The sequence below is a fragment of the Scyliorhinus torazame genome, chromosome 10 (genome assembly GCF_047496885.1).
Source record: "Scyliorhinus torazame isolate Kashiwa2021f chromosome 10, sScyTor2.1, whole genome shotgun sequence".
Taxonomy (NCBI): Eukaryota; Metazoa; Chordata; class Chondrichthyes; order Carcharhiniformes; family Scyliorhinidae; genus Scyliorhinus; species Scyliorhinus torazame.
The window spans coordinates 139,225,351-139,246,942 of record NC_092716.1 but is presented as its reverse complement, the minus strand read 5'-3'; the positions used below and the strand labels follow the sequence as shown (position 1 = coordinate 139,246,942).

The 21,592-nt window shown below is 45.5% G+C and overlaps 1 protein-coding gene across 1 annotated transcript in view; it reads right to left on the bottom strand.

The window, feature by feature from the left end:
- Positions 1–21,592, bottom strand: part of LOC140430946 (uncharacterized) — a 105,469-nt gene that overhangs the window by 24,390 nt on the left and 59,487 nt on the right. The window contains exons 7-14 of the mRNA XM_072518781.1: positions 20,076–20,254; positions 17,057–17,129; positions 16,822–16,922; positions 16,481–16,512; positions 9,442–9,619; positions 6,853–6,957; positions 1,566–1,606; positions 1,344–1,466 (exon numbers count right to left, since the gene is read on the bottom strand). Coding sequence (XP_072374882.1) covers positions 1,344–1,466; positions 1,566–1,606; positions 6,853–6,957; positions 9,442–9,619; positions 16,481–16,512; positions 16,822–16,922; positions 17,057–17,129; positions 20,076–20,254 — 832 coding nt within the window. The remainder of the gene's footprint in view (positions 1–1,343; positions 1,467–1,565; positions 1,607–6,852; positions 6,958–9,441; positions 9,620–16,480; positions 16,513–16,821; positions 16,923–17,056; positions 17,130–20,075; positions 20,255–21,592) is intronic.

Genomic DNA, 21,592 nt, shown 5'->3' with positions numbered 1-21,592 from the left:
CGGCGCCAATCAGACGGGCATCGCGCCCGGAATGCTCCGCATCTTTGGGGCCGAGCCCCAACATTGAGGGGCTAGGCCGGCGCCGGAGGGATTTCCGCCCCGCCAGCTGGCGGAAACGGCCTTTGTTGCCCCGCCAGCTGGCGCGGAAATTACATGTCGGGGCGGTGCATGCACGGGAGCGTCAGCGGCCGCTGACAGTTTCCCGCGCATGCGCAGTGGGGAGAGTCTCTTCCGCCTCCGCCATGGTGGAGACCGTTGCGGAGGCGGAAGGGAAAGAGTGCCCCCACGGCACAGGCCCGCCCGCGGATCGGTGGGCCCCGATCGCGGGCCAGGCCACCGTGGGGGCACCCCCGGGGTCAGATCGCCCCGCGGCCCCCCCAGGACCCCGGAGCCCGCCCACGCCGCCTTGTCCCGACGGTAAATAGGTACTCTACTTTACGCCGGCGGGACAGGCAATTTATCGGCGGGACTTCGGCCCATCCGGGCCGGAGAATCGAGCGGGGGGGCCGCCAACCGGCGCGGCCCGATTCCCGCCCCCGGCGAATATCCAGTACCGGAGACTTCGGCAACCAGCGGGGGCGGGATTCACGGCGGCCTACGGCCATTCTCCGACCCGCTGGGGGCTCGGAGAATGACGGCCCTGAGGTCAGCGGAAAAACATGCCAGCCCTGACCTCAACCATTATGCACCTGGGTGTTTTGCACCGTGTTCGATGGTGGGGTAGGCCTAAAGGCTCATTTCCCGCCATCCAATCCATGTGCCGTATTGAAATGGCACCCAACATCCACTATTGAAGGTGGGCATCGGAAAATTAAGATAGATCTCGGGCAGGACTCTGAAGCTGAAAGATAGATTTCATGAGAAAGAAGAGGATCTCCAGGAACATTCTGAGGCTCGAAGATGAGTCCCCTCCAGGACTCTTAATCTGGAAGGCCCATCTCTTGATTCTCCCCCCCCCCCCCACCCACCATCCTGAACTCTATAGGCAACCCCTGGTATTGTTCAGGTGAGTCCCAACATCTGCATACCATACTGTTCCAAAAATGTTTCTCACTGACGTGCTTCCCTGCTGCCACCCCAAAGATTTGGCCGAGTGGTCGGACCTTCATCTGCATCCGGGATGCAAATGAGTTTCACATTGACCATCAACGGGGTTTCCCGACCTGCCATGAGGACATCAACAGAAGATCAAGCCGTAAATTCACATTGGTGTAAAACTTAATTTTGGGTCCCCTGCCAAATTCTCTGGTGGGCGTGGGTTTGGGAGAATTCTGTCCACTAAATGCATATCGCCCATGTAATTTCTGCAAAATGATTGACAATTCTAAAATATAAATTCTTACTTGTTCACACTTCTTATTGCATTGAATATTTCGACATGTAATGGTGTTTAGCCGAGTTGTTGCATCAGTCTCGTTGGTACAAATGCAGCTTTGACACGGCGAGAGAGAAACAATTGCTCCAGGCTGTATGGGCAGGAGAAAATTAGTCAATTAATTTTTATCACTAAGTAAACCAAACTAATTAAATCAAAGAAAATGTCACTTTCTAAATAATCAACTTACGTAATATTCTGCTCCTTCATTTACACAAACGCCCAATGGTTCTATGAAATAAATATTATCAATATCACGTTAAAGGTGGTAGACAGAAGTTAAACACACATGTTGCTTTAAAGTAAAAGGTCAAATTCATTCCAATCTGTGGAACAATGTTTAAAATTCATTTACGGAATGTGGGCATTGCTGGTTATGCCAGCATTTATTGCCCATCCCTAGTTGCCCTTCAGAAGGTGGCGGCGAGCTGCCTTCTCGAACTGCTGCAGTCCTTGAGGTGCAGGGACATACATTGTGCTGTTAGGGAAGGAGTTCCAGTATGTTGCCCCTGCGACAGTGAAGGAACGGCGATATATTTCCAAGTCAGGGTGGTGAGTGACTTGGAGGGAAACCTCCAGGTGGTGGGGTTCCCAGGTATCTGCTGCTCTTGTCCTTCTAAATGGTAGTGGTCATGAAAGGTTTTGTCTAAGGAACCTTGGTGAGTTACTGCAATGCATCCTGTAGATGGTACACATGGCTGCCATTGTTCGTCGGTGGTGGAGGGTTTGAATGTTTGTGGAAGAGGGAGTAATCAAGCGGGCTGCGTTGTTCTGGGTCGTGTTGTGCTTCTTGAGTGTTGTTGGAGCTGCACTCATCCAGGCAAGTGGAGAATATTCCATTGCACTCCTGACTTGTGTCTTGTAGATGGTGGACAGGCTTTGGGGGGGGGGTCAGGAGGTGAATTATTCGCCATAGGATTCCGAGCCTTTGACCTGTCCTGGTAGTTTCTGATCAATGGTAACTCCCAGGATGTTGATTGTGGGGGATTCAGCAATGGTAATGTCATTGAATGTCAAGGGGTGGTGGTTAGATCCTCTCTTGTAAGAGATGGTCATTGCATGGCACTTGTGTGGTGCAAATGTAACTTGCCACTTGTCAGCCCAAGCCTGGATATTGTTCAAGTCTTGCTGCATTTGGAGATGGACTGCTTCATTATCTGAGGAGTCGTGAATGGTGCTGAACATTGTGCAGTAATCCGCAAGCATCCCCACTTCTGACCTTATGATGGAAGGGAGGTCATTGATGAAGCAGCTGAAGATGGTTGGTCCTAGGTCACTACCCTGAGGTACTCCTGCACTGATGTCCTGGAGTTGAGATGATTGACCTCCAACCACCACAACCATCTTCCTTTATACCACATATGACTCCAAACAGCAGGGAATTTTCCCTCTGATTCCCATTGACTCCATTTTAGCTAGGGCTCCTTGTTGCCATACTTGGTTAAATGCTACCTTGATGTCAAGGACAGTCGCTCCCACCTCACCTCTGGCATTCAATTCTTTTGTCCATGTTTGAAGCAAGGCTGTAATGAAGTCAGGAGCTGAGTGACCCTGGCGGAATCTAAACTTAGCTCCCGTGAACAGATTATTGCTGAGAAATTGCTTCTTGATAGCAGTGTTGATGAATCTTTCCATCACTTTGCTGATGATGGAGAGTAGACTGATAGCACGGTAATTGGCTGGGTTGGATTTGGCCTGTTTCTTGTGCACAGGACAGACCTGGGCAATTTTCCACATTGCCAGGTAGATGCCAGTGTTGTAGCTGTACAGGAACAGCTTGGCTAGGCGTGCGGCAAGTTCTGGAGCACAGGTGTTTAGGACTATTGCCGGGATATTGTCAGGGCTCATAACGTTTGCAGTATCCAGTGCCTTCAGCCGTTTCTTGATATCACGTGGAGTGAATCGTATTGGCTGAACACTGACACCTGTGATGCTGGGGACCTCTGGAGGAGACCGAGATGGGTCATCCACTCGGCACTTCTGGTTGAAGATTGGTGCAAATGCCTGTCTTATCTTTTGCATGTATGTGATAGGCTCCTCCATCATTGTGGATGGGGGTATTTGTGGAGCCTCCTCCTCCAGTAAGTTGTTTAATTGTTGACCATCATTCATGGTTGGAGATGGCAGGACTAGAGAGCTTAGATCTGATGCGTTTGCTGCAAAATCAGCTCGGTCTATTACTTGCTGCTTATGCTGTTTGGCACACAAGTTGTAGCTTCACCAGGACGACACCTCATTTTTCGGTATGCCTGATGTTGCTCCTGCACTCTTCATTGAACCAGGGTTGATCCCCTGGCTTGATAGTAATGGTAGAGTGGGGGATATGCCGGGCCATGTGGTTGCAGATTGTGGTTGAATCCAATTCTGCTGCCGCTGATGGCCCACAGCGCCTCATGGATGCCCAATCTTGGATCTGTTCGAAATCTACCCCATTTAGTACAGTGCCACACAGCATGATGGAGGGTATCCTCAATGTGAAGACGGGTCTTTATCTCCATAAGGACTGTGCAGTGGTCATTTCTACCGATACTGTCGTGGACATATGCATCTGCAGCAGGATCTTGCTGAGGTCAAGTATATTTTTTCTTCTTGTTGATTCCCTCACCACCTGCTGTAGTCCCAGTCTACCAGTTCTGTCCTTGAGGATCCGGCCAGCTCGGTCTGTGGTGGGAATACTGAGCCACTCTTGGTGATAGGTATTGAAGTCCCCCACCCAGAGCAAATTCTGTGCCCTTGCCACCCGCAATGCTTCCTCCAAGTGCCAGTAGACAGGACATACTCAGGAATGGTAATAGTGGTGTCTGGGACATTGTCTGTCAGGTCTGATTGTGTGAGTTTGACTATGTCAGGCTGTTGTTTACCTAGGCTGTGAGACAGCTCTCCCAACTTTGGCACAAGCCAAAGGAGGACTTTGCAGCGTCGGCAGGGCTGGGTTTGCCGTTGCCGGTGCCTGGTTCAAAGCCGGGTAGTCTGTCCAGTTTTATTCCTTCTCCGTGTTTTGAAAACAACTGAGTGGTTTGCTAGGCCATTTCAAGGGAATTTAAGAGTCAATATTGCTGTGGGTCTGGAGTCACATGTAGGCCAAACCAGGTAAGGATGCAGATTTCCTTCCCTATAGGGAAGTCTACTCTCCATCATCATTAGTGAACCGGATGGATTTTTACAACAATTGACAATGGTTTCATGTCTTCATTAGACTTTTAAGTCCAGATATTTTGTTGAGTTTAAACTCCATCACCTGCTGTGATGGGATTCGAACCTGGGTCCCCAGATCATTATCCTGGGTCTCTGGATTATTAGTCCAGCGACAATGACTCTATGCCACTGCCTCCCTTTCTATTAGGACAAGTATAAATCACTGATGTGCACATTTATTCCAATGTCAAATACATGTATTTCCTGGATATTGGACCTAAGACACAGAATGTGTGGGTAACAAGTACCAGGACAATGAGTTTGAAAGCAATTCATAAAAGTATGATGAAAAGTTTATGAGGAACTAATCTCGGTATATTGGCCTTGCGTTTTACTGGCATGGGACAAGCATGTCTCTGTTAATTCACCAACCTGAATTAGACAATATGAACTCTAGGTCCTTCTTCAAATACATTAGGCTTAATTCCCACACAATGATAAGGCGCTAGTGAATAGGGTGGAACTCGCAAAGAAGGCCCTGTTTCCCTGCGTAATCCAAAAGAACATTGCTGATCCTCCTGAACCACACCAAAAACTCACTTTACCAGCCGTCTTTTGGGTCTGCTCCGTGGTAGTGTATGCAGTTGCAGGAAAAGTCAGCATCAGGGCTGATCTTACTAAAAACAAGTTAAATGCATTTTTTGACTGACATCATCTGACCCGGTGGCGTGAGTACCAATGTGTGTGAGCCAGCGATTGGCCATGGTGCTTGTCCTCTTCATTGTACTCTACGTTGCTTCCTTCTTAGACCATTGGAACATGGCAAGACCAAAGGAAACCTCATTATTTCTCAAGGTTCAGCTTATAAGATTGAATTATATTTTCATAAGTGTTATAACCTGCCTACTTACCATTGGCTGGGGACTAATGACTATCCCACAAACCTGTGGGAGTACGAGCTTCCCCAATGAGGGGGGCGGAGAAACCACTAGTAAACTCCTAGTATAAATAAAGCTGTCCAGTTCAGGAACCAGCAGGAAGGAGTATGTAGCAAGGGAAGTTACTGCTACTGTTATGTATATATGTTATAGTAAATAAATGTTATTACTTTGTATCCTTAATACTCGTGCTGGATTCTTCGTGGCCCTTACAAAACTGGCGACGAAGATGGGATGTTATAACCTGCCTACTTACCATTGGCTGGGGACTAATGACTATCCCACAATCCTGTGGGAGTATGAGCTTCCCCAATGAGGGGGGCGGAGAAACCACTAGTAAACTCCTAGTATAAATAAAGCTGGCCAGTTCAGGAACCAGCAGGAAGGAGTATGTAGCAAGGGAAGTTACTGCTACTGTTATGTATATATGTTATAGTAAATAAATGTTATTACTTTGTATCCTTAAGACTCGTGCTGGATTCTTCGTGGCCCTTCCAAAAATAAGCTTGCCTTCAGCTCCTGAGGTTCTGAGATTACTCTGGGTAAATTGTAACCTTCAGAACTCCAGCACCCAAAGTTCAAACAATAAAAACCAGTAAATCAGTCATTGTGGTATTTTTCTTTAAAGGGCTGGCCAGATTGGAAGGGGAGTGTATTTCTGTGCAAAAACCTGCCTTATTGCTGCCATTGTATTATTGGATGAGTCTTCAGCGCTGAGCATCAATCTGTATTTCATACCTTTTTTTTGGAATGAGCACAATCTACACACCCATTTTCATGAGTGATCTATCTGAATAAATTAAAATGATCGTTGACCCATTTGCACCCACATTGGAGATAACAATCATCTCAATTGCAGAAGAAATAGGGACAGTGATGGTTGGTAAACCTGGTTATTTAATTTGGTTCTGCCCAATTATTTGATGGTTTGGTACCTGGATGGCACTTCCAGCATGCCAGGTTGGCACTGCCAGGCGTTGGGCCCGGGCGGGGGGGGGGGGGCTTGCCCATTGGAGGTGGGGGTGAAAAGAGGTTCCCAGAGTCCTCAACAAGGTTAGGGGTGTGAGGGGGGTTGTCGGTCGATAAAGTGGGGGGGCCTCAAAGGTGAGCGATGTGGGGAAGGATTGGCGCTGCCGATCAAAATGGTGCCCCGATCTGCGAACAGCCATTCCTTCTGGCGAGATAAGGTCACTAACAGGAAATCCCTCTAAGCGCGGCCTAGGCAAGGAGAAACTCCCTGAGACAAAAAAAGAACAGCAAAGTGCCGTTGAATAGTGGGGTATTTCTCGGTGTTGCAGCCACCAAGAAACACCCTGCTAAACGCGCCCAAAAGTGGACATTAACGTTTGTCTGCTGAATCCCACCCACGTATTCAAAACCGTGTAGAATGCTGTATTAACTTACCACATGTATAAACTGGACAACAGTGTCCATCTGGAATCTTTGGCACGATTTTAAATCCAAGATCGCATCTGTCTTCAGTTGGCGAACAAAGGTTGCTGTTGCACCCTTCAATAAATCACATGATATACATGAGTCAAATCAAATTAATTGTAAATGACTGTTAAACTATTTCTAATTTTAAGTCCCTTAAATGTATTGAAGAACTCACAATTATATTTGTTGGTTATTTTAAGTTTATCAAAGCGAGTGGTCTGATTACAAAAAATGGAAAGCTAATCCAACCTCAACTTGGATTTCCTCACAGATCACAAATCTGTCTATCTCAGCCTTAAACATACTCAATGATAGAACATTAAGAACAGTTTACAACTTCCAAGAATTACAATCCTCTTTTGCATCAGGAATACATGCACCCTTCTCCCTACAGAAGTTTCTTGACCAGCTGGCTGCCACATCCCCTGACAGAGACTCAGAATCTTGTCACTATGAGAGAGGGGTAGAGCAGAGGCGTGCTATATATACCTTAGAGCACCTATACATTTCTCATCCAAGTTGATTCACAAAATTAAGAAAATAATTAAGAAAATAATCAATAATAATTTTAAAATAATTTTTTAGGCATGAGGCCACTTCCCCCTGATTGTGCCTTTTGATATTTTAAAGATCATCTCACTAGCATATTTTATTTTATTTCAATTTTAATTGAGATTGAGGGCTTTCTATAATGGGAAACCAATTTGAAACAAGTTTTATGCCCCTGGTTGATAGTTGAAAATCTACTTTCAACTCACAGGTCTGAATTCAAAAAGTTTAATCAACTTTCAGATTAGCTTTGAGTAAAAGAAATCCAAACAAAAGGATGGCAGGTAGAGGAGGAAAGTCGACATTGAGAACCAGATTTTGTCCCCAATGGAGATGTAAATAGGGTTGTGGAATGCTAAATTTAAATTTGTTTGTTGGAAACATTTTCCTCTGCTTTCCCGACCCCACACCATTTTTGTGTGGCCTTTTCACAGCTTATGAGGCCCTTGAGTGCAAAATGCACAAGCATCTATTCCAAGGTCAGGCTCCACATTGTGAGGACCACAGGAAGTTTGTATTTTCTCCTGCACATTAATTTAATGTGATGGTGCGGGTTCTGTAAGTCCTAAACAAAATGCACCTCCATGGAGAGCTCCACTGAAGGAAACCTGCTGAGAATTTGGGAACATTCAGAAAAGTGCAAAATATTTTGAGACATTCAAATGTAACTATAGGGCAGCACGGTAGCACAGAGTTAGCACTGTTGCTTCACAGCGCCAGGGTCCCGGGTTCAATTCCCGGCTTGGTCACTGTGTGGAGTCTGCATGTTCTCCCTGTGTCTGCGTGGATTTCCTCCGGGTGCTCCGGCTTCCTCCCACAAGCCCTGAAAGACGTGCTGTTAGGTAATTTGGACATTCTGAATTCTCCCTCAGTGAACCCGAACAGGCGCCTGAGTGTGGCGACTACGGGGGTTTTCACAGTAACTTCATTTCAGTGTTAATGTACATCTACTTGTGACAATAAGATGATTATTATTATTGCATTTTGTATAGCAACGCAGCGATTTTTTTAATGCAGTGATTCATCATAGGACCCTGTCCTGCAAAGGTAAATTAACCATTACATTAACTAATATTACTGAAATGCATTATAGCACTTTTTCCAGCGAAAATGTGGCTTGGTTCATTCAAAAATGTAGGAAAGTGTGGAGGTAAACTTTTCTTGTCATGTTTGGTACTGAGATTTAAATGTGCAAACAGTTCTGGCTGTGGAAAACAAAACATTCCCTGCTTTTGACAGGTGAGGAAAATCTCAGGATCTGCCCGCCTCCATTGATTGGTGGGAAATCTGCTTTGAAATGGAGAAGACACCATCTGTTCCTTCAACTTACGGCTTTGGAGTTTAAAGTTAATGTTTTGATAGCTGTGTCTATTATGAATGTTTAGCTGAGTTCCAAAAATATATGGAACACTCAACTCTGATGACAAGTTGTTCAGGCAAATGACTTACAGTTTTATACTCTGCTTTGATATGGTTTTAGAGTTCATGGTTGCTTGTTTACTCAACTTAATTGTCAATTAAAGGATCAACATTTTTTTCAATGGGGAGCAGTTTTTCTCCAGCATCAATGACACACTTTCCAATTAGAGTTTTATTACATTATCACAAGTTTATATGTTTTACACCTGCATTTAAAATAACTCCCGTTACTGTTGTGTGGCTCCTGAGGGCCTGGTGATATTGGGTGAGTGGGCATGGAGGGGCATGGAGGTAGCAACGGGAATCTGAGGGGCCATGGGGTGGCACAGGGTATCTAAAGGGATATGGAATTAGCATTCTCATCACCGCAGCTCGGCTCACAAACTGCACTGCAAACCCAAAGCCTACTTGAAAAGACATAAATCATTGGCAAAATCACACATGGATCAGAAACACTTTTGCAAAGCCACAAATGTTTTCCCCATACCTACAGGAACATCATGACCTGACTTCTTCTCACTTAAATAGTTTGCCAACACTTGCTATGATACCATGTGAGTTTCTGCAATAAAATAAAAATCAACTTACTACACACAGTTTTTGTACAACAATCATCATTTGGGATTGTTATATTAATATTGATAAATCCTTCTCCTTCACAAGGCATCGTGGGAAAAATAGGGCAATTGTGTGGTTGACAGATGACACGGTGTGTAATTTTGTCGCAGATACAGTCCTGGCAGTTGAATTCAAATCTTTCATCAAACTGTTGAAAAAAATAGAAAAATGATTGATGATTAGATCAAGTAAATTATGATTTCTGAGCATTATCTGGCAGGGGACTGTGCTGAGAAGGGGATATTTTGCAATTTCTACAGTCGTAATCCTGACACCATCAGCTGTAGGATAGCTATTTACAATACAGAGTTTGTGAGTAGCTTTAAACTATAATAACAGCACAAAAACACTTTTGTAAAGTGGAAAAGCCCATTGAGGTACATAAATCTAGGTTTTGCATATATCTCATTCCAACCTATTTGCCTGAACACCATAATCCTGTGTTCCGCCATTTAAGACGGTTGTAGCTGATCAAATGTTGGCCTCAACTCCACTTTCCTGCATGTTCCCTATAACCCTTAACTCCCCTGTAATTCAAGAGTCAAACTCAGCCTTGAAAATATTCAATGACTCAAACTCCTCAGCTCCCTGGGGTAGAAAATCCAAAATTTATGACCTAATGAGTGAAGAAATTTCTCCTCATTGCCATCTTAAACGAACAACTCATTATTCTTAAATAATTCTATGTTCCCCAATGAGGAAAAATATCTTCTCAGTATCCACCCTATCAAGCACCCTCAGAATCTCATGGGCGGGATTCTCCGACCCCCCACCTGGTCGGAGAGTCGCCGGGGGGGGGGGCGGCGTGAATCCCGCTCCCGCTGGCTGCCGAATTCTCCGGCGCCAGGGGTTTTGGTGGGGGCGGGAATCGTGCCACGCCGGTCGGGGGCCGTTGGCAGCACCCACCCCGGCGATTCTCCGGCCCGCGATGGGCTGAGTGGCCGCTCAATTTTGGCCGGTCCCGCCAGCGTAAATCACAACAGGTCCTTACCGGTGGGACCTGGTTCCACGGGCGGCCTGCATAGTCCTCGAAAGGGCGCGGGGGATCTGGACCCGGGGGTGCTCCCACGGTGGCCTGGCCCGCAATCGGGGCCCATCGATCCGCGGGCGAGCCTGTACTGTGGGGGCACTCTTTCCCTCTGCAACGGCCGCTGTCAACCTCCGCAATGGCGGGTGCGGAGAAGAACCCCCCTGCGCATGCGCTGGGATGATGCAAGCACACGCTGGTGCTCCCGCGCATGCACCAACTCGCTGCCGGCCAGCGGAGGCCCTTCCGCGCCGGCTGGCGCGGCACCAAACACTCCAGTGCCAGCCTAGCCCCTGAAGGTGTGGAGGATTACGCACCTTTGGGGCGGCCCAATGCCGGAGTGGTTCACGCCATCCTCGGCGCTGGAGTGGCCCGCCCCACCGGTTCGCAGAGAATCTCGCCCATGATTTTTCAATAAGATCACCCTTCATTCTTCTGTCAGTATAGATCCAACCTACTCAACAGTTTCTTCATAATACAATCTGAGGAATCAACCTAGTGAATCTGAACTACCTCCAATGCAGGTCTACCTTTTTTTAAATAAGGAAACCAAAATTGTTTGCAGTACTCTAGATGTGTCCTCACCAATGCTTTGTACAGTTGTAGCAACACTTCTCTATTTTTATACTCCATCCTCCTTGCAATAAAAACCAATTCAATTTGGCGTTTTAATTACTTGTCGTATCTACATACTAATTTGTTTTGTTTCATGTACAAAGGCACCTAATATTTTCCCAATCTTCTACCCTACCCTACCAAGAATCATCGCAGTATTGCATGTCTTTTGTTTCAATTTCGTACCATTTTTAACCTTCTTGGTGAGTCACAAATTGTCTATCCTTCTCCCAGAGTTTTTCTTTCTCAATGGAACATAACTCTGTTTAAAATTATAAACTATTTCCTGAAATGTTTGCTACTGTAATCTTACCCTCTATTTTCACAGTCTACTTTAGCCAATACCTTTGTAATTGTCTTTCGTTTATTTGAAGACTCCGGTTTCTCACCCTCAAATTGAATGTGAAATTCTATCTAACGAGCGGTGTTGCCTGGAAGATTCTTTATGTTCAGATTACCAACAAATCCTCCTTTTTACAAATTACCAGTCTATAATAGCTTGGTCTCTAGTTCCCAATGTGTTATCCTATGCAACAGTCCTGAATACACTTCATGAACTCATCCTCAGGGATATTGTTTCACAACTTGATTTGCCCAATCTATATGAAGATTAAAGTTACCCACAATTAATGCAGTGCCTTTCTTACAAGCCCCCATTATTTTGAGATTTATACTTTGTGCTTTGGGGGCTTGTTAGTTCAGTTAACCTGATGACTGGCGTGTGTTTTCGAATAATGGCAACACCATTGGTTCAATTCCTGTCCTAGCTGAGGTAGACTTGGACTTGGCTCCTCATCCTGTTCCTGAGAGTAGGGGCAATGGCAAACCACCACTGGGGAAAAAAATGTTGTGGATGTGGCTCAGATTGAAGGATTGCAGACAATGTGCCAAGGACCTACTTCACACAGAGCACACAGGAATGAATAAATACCTGTGCTATGGTTTGGCCAGTGTTAGGAAGTTGATAAACTACTCTCACCCGTGATTTATTTCCCTTTCTATTTCTTATCTCCACCCACCAAATTAGAGTCATTACAGCACAGAAGGAGGCCATTCTGTCAGTTGAGTCCATGCCCACTTACTGTAGAGCAATCCAGCCCAATCCCCCATTGCAATTTTCATTCAACTATCTTAATTTTCGGTTCTTTCTCATGTTTCTATACACTGTTCCTTCCTTCCACATTCTGGTTATTGTTAACCATATAGCTTTCCTGTGATATTTCTTTGTCTCCTGTCTTTAACTTTATGGGTGGAATTTTCCCAAAAAATGGCAAAATGTCAGGGGGTCATTCTCCGACCCGGCGGGGGGTCGGAGAATGGCCGTTGGCCACCGTGAATCCCGCCCCTGCCCCCGCCGAAGTCTCCGGTACCGGAGATTGGGCGGGGGCGGGAATCGGGCCGCGCTGGTTGGCGGGACCCCCCGCTCAATTCTCCGGCCCGGATGGGCCGAAGTCCCGCCCAGAAATTGCCTGTCCCGCCAGCGTAAATTAAACCTGGTATTTACCGGCGGGAACAGGCGGCGTGGGCGGGCTGCGGGGTCCTGGGGGGGGGGGGGGGGGGGGGGGCGCGGGGCGATCTGACCCCGGGGGTTGCCCCCACGGTGGCCTGGCCCGCGATCGGGGCCCACCGATCCGCGGGCGGGCCTGTGCCGTGGGGGCACTCTTTCCCTTCCGCCTCCGCCACGGTCACCACCATGGCGGAGGCGGAAGTGACTCTCCCCACTGCGCATGCGCGGGAAACTTTCAGCGGCCGCTGACGCTCCCGCGCATGCGCCGCATTTCCGTGCCAGCTGGCGGGGTAACAAACGCCATTTCCGCCAGCTGGCGGGGCGGAAATCCCTCCGGCGTCAGCCTAGTCCCTCAATGTTGGGGCTCGGCCCCCAAAGATACGGAGCATTCCGCACCTTTGGGCCGGCGCGATGCCCGTCTGATTAGCGCCGTTTTTGGCGCCAGTCGGTGGACATCGCGCCGTTGGGGGAGAATTTCGCCCCAGGTTCTGGCTGAAAACCGGCATGTTTCTTCCAGAGAAACAGTCAGGTTTTCTCCACAGATCTTCTGACACTTTGTAAAAAAAAACAGGGGGATATGTTTTGTGCTGTTATTCTTGAGGGGCGGGCCTAAAGATGCCAGTCAGCCCGGCTCCACAGAGATCGAGGATGCCCCAATCTCAAAATTAAAAGACAGGTACCCCTCCCCCCACCCCCACAAATATTGTGAAACCCCATCCTGAATCCATCATTTCTGGCAAACTCCCGCCCGGTCCATCATCATCGCTGGAAATCTCCCCCCCCACCGATCCAGCAGCGTTGACGGGAGGCATGGTAGCACAGTGGTTAGCACTGTTGCTCCACAGCACCAATGGATACAGGTTCGATTTCTGGCTTGGGTCACTGTCTGTGCGGAGCCTGTTCGTTCTCCCCGTGTCTGTGTGAGTTCCCTCTGGGAACTCCAGTTTCCTCCCAGAAGTCCCGAAAAATGTGCTATTAGGTCATTTGGACATTCTGAATTCTCCCTCTGTGTACCCAAACAGGCGCTGGAATGTGGCGACTGGGAGCTTTTCACAGTAACTTCATTGCAGTGTTAATGTAAGCCTACTTGTGACACTAATAAAGATTATTATTATTCCGCATCACTCCCCCATTAAACATCTCCAGCAATTACACTCCCCCCACATCGTGTCTCCCCTCATTATGGTCCTCGCCCCCATCATGGCTCCTCCTCCTTGCCCAAACCCCTTGCCCTTTGCAGTGCCAGGGGACAGGGCCCTGGCATGTCCCTGACCACCCAAGGGTTACATTGGCCTCCATGCTCCGGCATGGTCACCCCGATTGTTGTAGAGTAGTAGTAATTCGTGCTGGTGGGGAACATATGGCGAATCCAGAAGATAAGTCGTTATGCAGGTTAGACATATTTAAATCTATTTGCGTCGCCGGAGGTTTGGGGGGGGGGGGGGTGGAAGATCTCATTTTGAGAACTCCCGGTGCATATGCTATTATGGTCCTCTCGCGAGAGGTAGCGGCCGTAACGGGATTTACATCCGCAGTTAATGGGGCCGGGGAACCGTCCCATATTAATTTCTCATCACTTGTACCCTCTCCCCTCCATCTACTATTTATTTACTCCATTTAAAAAAAATAATTTAGAGTATCAAATTCCTTTTTTTCCCAATTAACGGACAATTTAGCGTGGCCAATCCACCTACCCAGCACATCTTTTGGGTTGTAGGGGTGAGACCCATGCAGACACAGGGAGAATGTCCAATCTCCACATGGACTACTGTTTCTTTTAAAGCCCTATCTCCAACCCTATTTATTTGATTTGTCAGGATACTAGTCCCAGCATGGCTTAAGAGAAGCCTGTCCCAACTGAACAGATTCCTCTTTCCCCAGTACTGGTGCCTGTGTCTCATGAATTAAAATCCATTTCTGCCACACTAATCTTTGAGCCAAACATTCAACCCTCTGATCCTATTTATTTTATTTCATTTTTCTTGTGGCTCAAGTAGTTATCCATAGATCATTATGTTTTTGGTTTTGCTTTATAATTTAGTCCCGAGCTGCTCATACTCCCTCAGTACAGCCTAGTTTCTTAGTCCCATTTACGCTATTGGTCTCTTCTCACTTAAGTTTCTTATCCAGCCCCAAGGAGGTGCCTTTAGGGTTCGCATCAGACAGGCAAAACAGCCTCTGGACTCATCCCCTCACCTACAGAAAACAGTATCTATCCCCCAAACTATACTGTCCCTGTCACTACTACAGTCCTTTTACTCCCCGAGCTCTACTCCATTCTAGTAGCATGGTACGATGGTCTGTTTGATCATCCACCCTACAGCACCTGTCCTCGTCCCCACAGGCTCCAAGAATCTCCTACCTGTTAAACAAGGGCTACCTTCGGCATCCATGTAATTGCTTCATTTCTAGTCACACCTCCTTTCCCTGACCATGGATCAAATATAAAGTAATGAACCTTAAACTGCTTCCTGGAGGAGTGTCATGGAAACTTTTTTCCTTTCCTGGTACATTATTGAACCCAGAGTTCAAACTCCATTCATCAACGCTGCAGCAACGTTGCTTGAGTTGCAGACACTTTCTGCAGATGTGGTTGCTGCAAATCACAGTGTGGTGTCCACCAGCTCCCACGTACGACAGCTGCAGCATGCCCTGCCTCCTCTATATTTCATTTAACTGATCAGGTTTCAAGTTTTGAAGTATCACCCAATTTTCTATTTACAGTTTTTAATCAAGGTAATAAATAACCTTGTTTGTAATTTATTAAATTTAATTACATGCTTTAGGCTTTTACTGTAATTTAGTAACCCAAATCCTAATTTAACCCAATGGGCAGAATGTTCTGATCTTTTTGAAGAGTGGTGCAACAGGCAGGAAAAACGGGGTGGGGAGGGGAAGCTGCCGGCCGCAAGGACGGCATCTCACAGTATTTTTCGCCACCCAGTGCAATTAAATGTAAGAGGCAGCTCTCTTGATGCAATGCTGATGGGATGAGCTCTGATTGTTCTTGCCCTGCAAGCAACTTAGGTTTTTACAAGGTCAAGGGATACCTAATATAAAAAATGAAAATAGAACCCACCACTTCCCCCCAGGAGCTCCCCCCACCCCCAATCAAGGAACCCCTCCTCCCACCACATCAAGAAACCTTCTCCCGTGACTTCCCCACAGCACTCCACCCCCCCCCCTCCCCCTCCCCCCAACCACAAATCTCCCCCAAGGAAATGGAAGCCCCCATGCAACCCTCCCCCGGCCCCACAGAACATGGCCCTGGCACTGCCCCCAGGCATTGCTGCACAGTGCCAAGGGGCAGTGCTTGGATGCCAGGTGCACGTCCTGGGGGATCTGTCATGATTCATGACAGGGTGAAACAGGTTTGGGGACTATCATGCATAAAGGCCTGAAAAAGATATTTAAATCATTGAAAATGGGATCCCGACTTTCAATGCTGGGGCGGGGGGGGGGGAGGGGGGGGGGGGGGGCGTGTAACGACAACAGATTGTGGAAATCCTGCCAGCGCAAATCACATTTTCAGCATCTCGTGAGATTCTGCGGCCCTGTCACCATTTACACCTGTGGAAAACTGGGACACAAAATCAGGCCTATGAGTTTATATCTAGTTTTTATCAAGCACCTCTGACCTCTACCTCATCCGACACGTTGTATTTTAGAACTAAATTATTTTAAAGAACTTTAAATAGAACCAGTTAAGCCAGTTTGTGAAATCTTATAGCACACAGTTTAGTTCAAACTGTTACAATGGTCAATTGCCTCTTATCATCAGTCAAGTGGTAAAATAAATGTACTTGAGAAAATAATCATGTAGATATATTACAATGACAGTATAGTTAATAAGTGCATACCTCTTTAGGTAATCCATCAGGTCCAATACATCCTGAAAAAACAAACATGGATAGTTATAACATGGTTTCCTCAGGGTGCTCCGGTTTCCTCCCACAGTCCAAAACTGTGCAGGTTAACTGGGATTAAGGCGATAGAGCGGGGGAGTGGGCCTAGCTAGTGTGCTTTTTCGGATGGTCGGTGCAGACTCGATGGGCCGATTGGCTTTCTTCTGTACTATAGGGATTCTATGAATCACTCTTAAAAATATCCTTGAAAATTACAAAGGGAACAAAAACAATGAGGAAAGACAATCAAAAAAGTGCAAAAAAAAAGAAAAATGAGAATGAGCAAGAATATTTACCACATTTATTAACACACAGGTCTGTGTCAGGGCTGAAAAGAGTGGTACCCTCTGGGCAGAAGCATCCTTCTGATAAGTTAAGACCAGTCAAATCTGAATTGCTTTAAAAACATACATATATATTAGCACTGTATAGTAATCATAACTGATGGGAACAAGTAATTTTAAATACATTCAAAACTATTTGGTTTTAAAAATAATACAATATTATTTTCCAGTATTCATCATAACTAACCTTGAAGTGCAAGTATGTTCCCCTTCAAAGTGTTCACATGCTTTGTAAACTTTGTTTAAAGGACAATTATAAGCTGCATTGAAAAATAAGAAATAAATGTTTTTGTCAAATTATTCGTAATGTTACCAATGCATTTTTAATAGAACAGACACTTTCTAAAGATTTAAGGAGTCAATTGGAAGCAGAGTGGAAGTAATCTTGTAAATAGGGGAGATTTCAACAATTGTGTCAAACGCAACTCAGTGTGTGGAGCAGCACAGGTAATTTAGAGATAAGTACCACATTTATTGATTAGTTTTTTAGTGGTTAGCATTCGTGTTTTCAGATTTGCTGAAAAGTTAATTAACCTAGAAGTTAGCGAGAGTCTCCATGGAAATACAGATTAAAAAGTAAGGGGGTTTGAGCATCAGGAAATGAGGTTAAAGAATACTTGTTACTTCAGCGCAAGGGATAGAGTTAAAAGCAAAGTACTGCAGATGCTGGAATCAGAAACACAAACAAAAATGTTGGGAAATCTCAGCAGGTTTGACAGCATCTGTAGAGAGAGAACGGAACTAACATTTCGAGTCTGGATGACACTCAGTCAGGGCTCAGACAAAGAGACACCCAGACTTGAAATGTTATCGATAATGATTCTAACCTCGGGTAACTTTCTGTGTGGAGCTTGCACATTCTCCCCTTGTCTGCGAGAGTTTCCCCCCGGTGCTTTGGTTTCCTCCCACAGTCCAAAGACCCCATTGGAATATTGTGAGCAGTTTTGGGCCCCATATCGAAGGAAGGATGTGCTGGCCTTGGAAAGGCTCCAGAGAAGATTCACAAGAATGATCCCTGGAATGAAGAACTTGTCCTATGAGGAACATTTGAGGACTCTGGGTCTGTACTCGTTGGAGTTTAGAAGGATCAGAGGGGATCTTATTAAAACTTACAAGATACTGCGAGGCCTGGATAGAGTGGATGTGGAGAGGATGTTTCCACGTGTAGGAAAAACTAGAACCAGAAGACACCATCTCAGACTAAAGGGACGATCCTTTAAAACAGAGATGAGGAGAAATTTCTTCAGCCAGAGGATGGTGAATCTGTGGAACTCTTTGCCGCAGAAGGCTGTGGAGGCCAATTCACTGAGTATCTTTAAGACAGAGATAGATCGGTTCTTGATTAATAAGGGGATCAGGGGTTATGGGGAGAAGGCAGGAGAATGAGGATAAGAAAATATCAGCCATGATTGAATGGCGGAGCAGACTCGATGGGCCGAGTGGCCTAATTCTGCTCCTATGTCTTATGGTCTTATGTGCAGGTTAGGTGGATTGGCTATTCTAAATTGCCCCGTCATGTCTAAAGATGTGCAGGTTAGATGGGGCTACAGGGATTAGGCAGGGGAGTGGGTCCAGGTAGGTGCCCTTTCAGAGGGTCGGTGAATGGCTTCCTTCTGCACTGTCGGGATTCTATAACAAGGCAATGGCTCATCTCTGACCTCAACTCCAGCTTGGTATACAATCCAATCCCATATACTTTAATTCCCTTGATGTGGAGATGCCGGCGTTGGACTTAATTCGTCCAACGACGTTGGATTTAATTCCCTTAGTACACCAATAATATTAACCCCTGTTTTGAATATATTGAATGACTGAACATTTGTAGCTCTCTCTGGTAGAGAATGCCAAAGATTAACAAACCTTTGAATGCGGAAATTTTTCCTTATTTCAGTCATAAATGGGTCTACCCCTTATTCTCAGACTGTGACCCCAAATTCTAGATTCCTCAGCCAGGGGAAACATTTTCTCAGCATCTGTCTTGCCAAGTCCCTTAATAATTTTATATGTTTCAATGTAATCAATGTAATCACAATTGCATGTAAACTTTTGTTGCGCCCCCTCAAGGGAAGTATTTTCTTCCTTAGGTAAGAAGACCAAAACTGTCCACAGTGCTCAACGTGTGGTCCCACCAGTGCCATGTATAAGGATGGTCAACAAATGCTGATCTAGCCAGCAATGCTCACATCCTGTGAAAGAATATTTAAAACATTATAGCAAGGACTCTTTATTCTTATTGTTCAATCCCTTTGCAGCAACATTTTTTGCTGCACTTGTATGTTTACATTCTGAGATTCATGGACAAGGGCCAGAATTTTTCGTCCGTTCTCCCGACAGGATCTTCCGTTCTCACGGATGGCGCACCCCCTCCGCAGGCTTCCGTCAGCGAGGGGTGCATTCAAAGGGAAGCCTCGTCTCCATCGGCGGAACCAGAAGATCCTGCCTCAGGCTAATAACGGGCTGCTTCCACCGCCGTGCAACACATGGTGGGTTGCGTGGAAAATCTCACCAAAAACACACAGGTTTTCCTGAACGCAAAACATTTCCAGTCTCTCTCCATTCAAAAATAAATTCTGTTTTATACATTTCCGACCAAAGTGTGTAACTTATTACTTTACAACATTGTGTTTGGGTTGCCATGTTTTTGCCAAATCACCCAATCTTTCTACATTCCTTTGCAGCTGCTTTGTATGCTCCTCACTGCTGATTTTCCCACCTAACTTTGTATCATCAGAAAACTTCAATATGTTACATTGAGTCTGCTTATCTAAATCATTAATATAGGTTGTAAGTAGCTGAGACCCAAGTTCTGATCCTTTCAGTACCTAGATAGTTTGTCTGTCAGTTTTCTTTTCATTAACTAATCCTCAATGTATGCTATTACCCACCGATGGTAAGAACCCTAATTCTGTGTGATAACTTCTTATGTGGTGCTTGTTGAATGATTTTTTGAAAATCCAAAAACACTACATTCATTGATGCCTCCTTATCCTTCTTGCTGGTTTCATCCTCAAAAAATAGATTTGTCAAACATAATTCCCTTTCATAAATCTGTGTTGGATATGTTTTAAAAAGAGTAGAATACGTTGATGGGGTTAGATGATGGAGATTTGTGTGGAGCATGAATATCTTCATGGATCTGTTGGACTGATGGACTTGTTGCTGTGCTGTGAATATCATGCAGTGTAACGTAATCATGTAATACTTACAACATGCTCCATTTGTGTAACTTCTCCAATCAATGCAGATGCCGTGCGACATGCACACAGTCGCGTAGGTTTGCAAACTCGCACACACCATGGATGTACTTGCCGTTTGACATTCATCACGCACGCATGCCTGATAATAGTGGTCTGGTGAAACCCGATTATGGCACTCTGAAAATAATCTAGAAATAATATAATTCATCATACCTTCAGTGAAACTTTGAAAATGTTTGTCTTTGGTACAAAACATGTTATAATTGCAGAGCAAAGCTCCCAAAGAATTAAGAATTCCTAGTCAAGTACAGAATGGGTTTGAGGCTCAGGAGATTTCTTGCATGGACTCAAAAATCTGCTTCAGTACCAAATATTTTCATTGCACATGTGCATTATTCCCATTTCTTTCCCCCCATTTCATCATGAGACCCACCTTCTACTCACTGGATCCCATTCTTATGAGACTGCCGACCATCCACCTCCACTTGCTGACTCTATGCTCACTGACGTTGCAAATGATTCCCTCTGCTGAAACACTGTGCCTTTCTTTTTCACATCGTGGTCTTTATTCTCATTCTCAAATAATTTATTCTTTACCCCTCTGTCTTTAGAAACTGTCATTACATTTCCACTATCTCGTTAAGGAAATGTGGCATGTCAGCTACGACTCTCACCAACTTTTACAGATGCACAATAGAAAGCATTCTCTCTGGTTGTATCACAACTTGGTATGGATCCTGCTCTGCCCAAGTCCTCAAGAAACTACAAAAGGTTGTGAATGTAGCCCAGTCCATCACGCAAACCAGCCTCCCATCCATTGACTCTGTCTACAATTCCCATTGCCTCGGAAAGGCAACCAGCATAATTAAGGACCCCACACACCCCGGTCATACTCTCTTCCACCTTCTTCCGTCAGGAAAAAGATACAAAAGTTTGAGGTCACGTACCAACCGACTCAAGAACAGCTTCTTCCCTACTGCCATCAGACTTTTGAATGGACCTACCTCGTATTAAGTTGATCTTATCTCTACACCCTAGCTTTGACTGTAACATTACATTCTGTAGTCTCTCCTGCTTTCCCTATGTACTGTATGCGTTGTCTGTATAGCATGCAAGAAACAGGCCGGATTCTCCGGCTGTGTTTGCCCAGTGACCGGAGAATCCCACCTAATACTTTTCATTGTATACTAATACACGTGACGGTAATAAATCAAATCAAATTCTTTTTCAAAGTCCTTGAAAGTTTGATATGTCCCAAACCCTGATCTCCTCTCTAGAATTTCCCTATTTGAAACTCTCTAATCAAATTTCTGCAATCCCTAAAGCAGTAAATTGACCCTAACCAAATCACACACATCTGAGACACCTGTAACCTTAGTCCATTATTGCTCCCCCAGCTCTGCAGTTTTGACATGATCAATCACTCCATCCTCCTGTAAAGTTGAGAAGGTAGCTCCAATTTTCTTGCACTCTTACTAATTGATTCGTAGCCGTAGCTTATTTTCCCACATAGCATGGCACTTCAG